The following is a 6138-nucleotide window of genomic DNA, read 5'->3' as shown; positions in this document are numbered from 1 at the left end:
AAGAGCTGTTCTGGGTACAGCAGTGTCGCATAATATTTGTCTAGTTGGAAATTTAGGAAAAGAGAAGTGAGATATGTCTCCGCGTGTTGAATCAACAAAATAATAAGCGGACACTGAAACACCACACAAGGCTCCAACCTTCAAACCGAACAACCGACACGATAAGCGATATATAGGTTGCCCTTTTATAGAATAGTGGAGGTGTTCTGGTAGTCGCAGCTAAGCATGGGACTCCGGTTTCCAGATCTTCGTGTAGACCCTAGTGTCCCTCCCCCCGCCGACCTCGACGTCCGCGGGCAAAATCACCTCTTTCATAGCTTATGACGACTTATTTGTGTATGATATAGCTCTACGGACAATACAGCATAATATAGATTACTACTTCCAATATATATCACGTCGTCATTACAAAGATAAAAATCATTAGGAGTGTACCTTAATTACTAGTACCATTTTACCGGATACTGTACCCAACATAGGAAATTCCATACGGTGGAGATTCTAACTTTACAAAGCCCACTTGTAATTATAGGATTGTGACCTTAATTCAGTTGAATATTAAATTGTATCATAGAATGTTCACGAGACGAATTCAGATTGGTCTCGACTGGTGTCTGTACTAAACTATTATTTAATTTAATGAAACCGCTTAGATTTCTCTTTTCTCGTAAGATGGATACACTAAATTCTCCTCTTGTTTATTTGTGTTTAGTCTGGAGTCAGAATATGAGTCCTATTATTTAGTACTCTGTGATTATAATAGTCTTTAGATTAGACATGGACTAGTTTTACATTCTGTACACCCACAACGAAGGAAGATCTCCTTTCAATTACGGTTCTTATAGTATAAAGTATACATTTATCTTAAGATTCATATATCAATCTCTCTCTTTCTTACAATCTTCAGAATAAGATCCGAGAGTCGAATGGTACACTGTAACTGCCCCTGGGCGCGGGGCTTTTTCCATGCGTTTAGTTACGTCTTCATAAGATAGTGTATATACAACTTCTAAAGGGGAGAACGATTTAGCACGAATGAATAATAACTTTTGAATTGGTGGTGAACGACTGTGGGGCTCAATCTGAAGTATTTTGACTACAGTATAGGGAGACCAAAATGTTTTTATCATGATAGTAGTGTATTTAGTTAAAAGATCGTGCTCGTGGCATCGACAACAAGTCTAGAAGCACGTCATATCTCGTCGGGTAATAAAATCGGAGCCCCGCTAAGTCTGTAACATTATACGATTTCACATACGTTTCTTAGTGGTATCTTTCGTTTTAAACGTATAGACAAAGGTAGACTCTGGTTTCGTCTGCATGACTTATAGTTCGATTGTTACTTGAGAATATTGTACACCTTGTGTAAATGTGTCTATGTACTTAATACGGTACAACATGTTATAGATAGTGTAACCTCTTCTCTTTATTGTACTAAAATTAGTTTACATACCCCAAATTTAATGTTGTTCCAGTACTTCTCCTTGTACAAGTGTTAGAGAAAGTTAGTCGCTCGAAGTAGACAGAAAAAACAAAACATGTCACAAGACTTAGATATGTATACAAGTACAAAAGACAGACGCCGGTTGACTCGCTCTTCGTTAGACGATTGTCATAACAGTATTCCTTATTGTGTGTCTAGCTCGGTGTATGTGGGAGCGAACGTCTCAGCAACACATCGGACACAAAGTCACACGATACACCACACACAATACCACTACTACACACACCACACACACGACAACACACACACACACACACTCCCAGTCTCCCTCGTCGATCAACACATACTTGTCCTATGGAGAGGAATAGGCCAGCGAAAGGGAGTTTTACTTTGGAAAGGGTCTGTCTCGCACTAAGGGGGTTGTGAAGAGAGAAGCGTGGGGAGTTCATTCCTATGGGGGGAGACATAGTATGACTGTATGTACATGGCGTGTATAACGAAAACATTCCCTTTGTCGGCAACCCTTTATTTTCCCCTTGGTAACATCTTGAACACGAGCCCCATCCACACAGAATTTTCGCGCAATCCCAACTGTCTGTTATCAGCCTGCAGCAGGGAGCAGAAATCAGTAGGGCTGCCTGCACTGAGTGTGTGTGTGTGGATTGGTCAATTTGGACCAATCAGCGGGGGCTTAACGTAACGGCTCCGCGGACGTAACGTAACGGCTCCACGGATTGGCCCATTTAGTTCCGGGTACGTGCTTTCGTAAGCACGTACCCGTTTCACCAACGAGGCGTTTTGGGGAGGTATTTTCTGTTTTAGAGTTTTACTCGCTACAGGGTGTACTTTGAGGGTTTTGACTCTGCACACTGTTTACATGCAGAAAAACCTTCATAACACACAAGGGGACGGGTAATAAACGGAAAAGCATGACATGTGACCTTTAATTAGTCTATTCAAACTCCAATAAAGTGCCAATTTCCTTTAAATAATAGCTAGGATGGAAGTTTTAATTGGGTTAGGGTTGTCTCATTTTGATGGGTTGTGATGGATCATTATGCTACATTTGTTTAAAAGGAAAACAAATAATTTTGGCCATTCCTGGACTGGTTCTTTAATGTTACAAATATACATGCAAAGTCAGATATGTGAGTAACTCCACTTTATTGAATCTAATGTTTGTCCCAAAGCTTACCACTGACTGCAAATATCTTTTATTAACACATGTTTAGCAGCAGCTTCATAATTTTGTTATAAATTGAAATTGTTCTTCTTGTAGTGTTTAGTGGTTTTCATTTTTAATTAATGTAGAGTTATGATCCGTCACCACCCATTAAAGGGAAATGATGAACCTTAGGAATTAAAACAGCAAAAGGAAATGAACACTTAACCTTTTTTAAAAGTCAAATTTGATGACATGAAGCATTTAAAATCACTTATATTATCCAGTTTAGTAAGATGATTTAAATAAAGTATTTTGCATTAGCTGATTTGAACTATACCAAATTAGCTGAAGATGGACTGCAATTATTTCGAACACAGCAAGGTGAACATTTGTTTCCCCTTGACTTTTAATGCACCTTAACTCTCTGAGACCCACATTAGTTTCCCCTTTACTTTGAATACAACTTAAGAGGAGCACAAGTAGAGAAAATTCAGCAAACTAATGTTAGTAACACAGCTATTATTTACCTTAAGTATGCATTATATAGCATTAGCCACTATGTGATTCTGGTGATACAAGACAAAGTAGGGTTAAAGCAGAAACATGTCTATTTCAAAGCTTAGCTTTGAGTCTCAAACAAGGAAAACTGTTTCTGAGACAGTATCCCCTATATCGGAAGAGAATTATATTTTGCCAAGAAGATGTACTGAACAATGATGTTTGGATCCAAGTGAATGCCCTTTGCCTGGTTTGTCTTTACGAGACGTTCAGCTTGTTTGAAAAGCTGCGAAAGTCCATTACAAATTGCATCTATGTGGCTGTCTCTAATGAAATGACCAAGCCTGACAACACTATATATCACTCTAGAGAGGTATAACACCTATTTGGGACATTGAGTCAATAATCCCCTCCCTACAGTGTGTGCTGCTCCAGGGTCTGAGGGATTATTTTATTCTGTTTAGACACAGACTGTTACGGACTCAAGGAGAGAACAAGAGATAAGAATGGCTTTCAAAAAGGTCCTGTTACAGTATGTATTTTTTCCGAGGTAGACCAAGCAGAATACACAATGTTTTATTTACACTAACAGTGTGAAATTCAATGCACTTCACTCAAAGTGAGTAAATGTAATAATACAGTAAAGAAGTGTTGGGATTGGTGGACAGGAAAGTTTACAATAATCTGTTGGTATGGTTACGCTTGTTACGTTTCACCTATTCATGGAACTGATGTTATTGTTGTTTTGTTGATGAGAGCGTACACTTCCTATTTGAAAAAAACAACTTTACTTTTCCAATAAAGACAGGTATATCTGAAAACAACAGCTCCTTCACGAAAATGTTCATTACTTTTTAAATGAATATTTCGTTGTTATTTCCTAAAATATAATTATACGGATTGCGGCTATAGGGACCCATTTCTATTTTAAAGATGCCTTTTTTTTTTTGTTGCAGACTAATAAAACTAGATTCTTCATATCAGAGAAACTTGAATATAGACTCACTGGCCATTTAATTGTACATCTTCACACCAGAGTTATGGTTTGCATTGTTTTAGCAGTAGTCATTAAATGTTGTATACTATACGTTTGAGTATGCTGTAAATCCTGAAATAGTGAAGATGTGTTAACCTCATTGCCCAATACACTGGGTTCCTTTCTAATTTCCCCTGCCTTTACATTTACCTCATGCACATGTAAAGCTTCCTTCATGAAAACCTGTTGTCATGATACTTTCAGTGTTCATTTTCACAGCACTAATAAAATAATAAAAAAGGATGAAAATAGTAAAATAAGGAACAGTGCATGGTTTAATTTTTTTGGTACCGAAATTTGTGCTGCAGAAAGGTAAATTATACTCAATTTGCCTTTCTACAGGTTATTTCACCCCCCTCAATTAAAATGTATTTGGACACATTTGGGATCAAGATAAACAGATAAATAAATGTGCCAAATGTTCCATTGATTGAACATTTTAACAAAAATGAATAGTGACTGACTGCTCTTCAGTTTCCAGGGAGCAGGATTTACCACCAAGAGCAGGAACTTACCGGGCTTCGCCAGGAATTAAGGTTGATGGCCGAGAGACAGGAGCCTGTTTTGTCGTCGTCCTTTGGTGGGCAGGTCTGTTATTTGGTCAAAAATATCCAAAAACTATTACTCCAGCCAAGTCCTCCAGCTCCCCCATTGCCTGTTTTCCCAGTGGATCCTACTCCAGTCCAGTCTCCAACTCCGACCCTGTCCCCTCACCTCTCCCGACCAGAGCGGTTTTCTGGGGATTCCGGTGATTGTCGGGCTTTCCTGGCTCAGTGCGGCCTCCACTTTGAGCTCCAGGCTGCATGCTACCCATCTGAGCGCTCAAGGGTGGCATACATTGTCTCCCACCTTTCTGGCCGAGCTGTGGCTTGGGCGACGGCAGAGTGGGTGCGAGGGTCTCCTGTTTGTGACTCCCTCGATCTCTTCTCTGAGACCTTCACCAAGATCTTCCGAGCACATCCCATCAGGGCGGGAGCAGCCAGAGCACTCGTTGGATTGCGCCAGGTTAAGCAGAGGGTTTCTGGACTATGCCTATAAAGTTCCTACCCTGGCAGTGGACCAGTGACTCGAACCAATCAGCATTGTTTGAGGCTTCCTTTATGGATTGTCGCACATTAAAGGATCAGTTAAGCTCCCCTTGAGCTTCCCAGCTGATTTGGACTCCCTAATTTCATGACTATTAGATTGACAAGCGATCTGATAGAGAGGGAGCGAGAGAGAGCACTACGATTCCCCTGTTTCTCCCACAAGAGGCAATCTGTCTGCGCAGCTCTTCGTCCTCATGGAATACCCCAGGCCCTGGCTTCTGGAGGAGCCCATTGCAGCTCGCAGGACCAAGCTGATCCGTGGAGAGAGCGACAGCGCCGCCTGCGGGGAGGGCAGGTGCTGTCTACTGTGGTGTGAGAACGGGGGGACACTCAGTCGCCAAGCGGGTCGCCGTACTAATGAAGTCTGGCTCACCAGTAAAGAAGAGGGCACTGGTGAGCCGTAACTCACTTATATGTTAGTCCCTTCACGTGTCTCCCAAATGATGCGACTCTTTCTTCGTCTTCTGTGGTCTCAGGCAATCTGTTTTGTTGTCTATGGCTCAGATACCAGTTTTATAGGACTTTGAGTTGGGCTAAGAAACTGAACCTTGAGACCTTCCCCCTTCGCGAGAGCGCGAGATGGAGGCAGAAGGTGGCGCTTGGATGGCCGTCTTCTCTTGTAGGGGAACTGACCAACCAACCTCTTCAGCTAAGTTCCTAGGACGATGCACACTGAGCTTTCTCGTCCTTTCATGTTTGTTCGGGTCGCTCTGTTACGCCAAGACATCCCAAGTCCGAAAATAGTGAGTGTGAGTCTGGGAGGCGTTGTACGTCATTCGCCGAATCACCGTAAATCTCTAAGTTAGTTATCTGTTCTGCTTGAGAGCATTCCGTGCGCTTCCTGCAGGACTGTTCAACACGCTTAACTCGGTTCCATTTAGAGTCGGTGTGGTTTGATATGATCTGA

At 41.4% G+C, this 6138-nt stretch overlaps 1 protein-coding gene across 1 annotated transcript in view; it reads left to right on the top strand.

Annotated features, from left to right (window-relative positions):
- LOC104965278 (mediator of DNA damage checkpoint protein 1-like) overlaps positions 1 to 6138 on the top strand; it is a 31493-nt gene that overhangs the window by 19255 nt on the left and 6100 nt on the right. The window contains exons 5-6 of the mRNA XM_010794235.1: positions 4811 to 5148; positions 5414 to 5624. Of these exons, the coding sequence (XP_010792537.1) occupies positions 4811 to 5148; positions 5414 to 5624 (549 nt within the window). The remainder of the gene's footprint in view (positions 1 to 4810; positions 5149 to 5413; positions 5625 to 6138) is intronic.

Source organism: Notothenia coriiceps, unplaced genomic scaffold (genome assembly GCF_000735185.1).
Source record: "Notothenia coriiceps isolate Sejong01 unplaced genomic scaffold, NC01 NC01_scaffold00037244, whole genome shotgun sequence".
NCBI lineage: Eukaryota > Metazoa > Chordata > Actinopteri > Perciformes > Nototheniidae > Notothenia > Notothenia coriiceps.
This window is presented reverse-complemented; position numbering and strand designations above follow the sequence as displayed.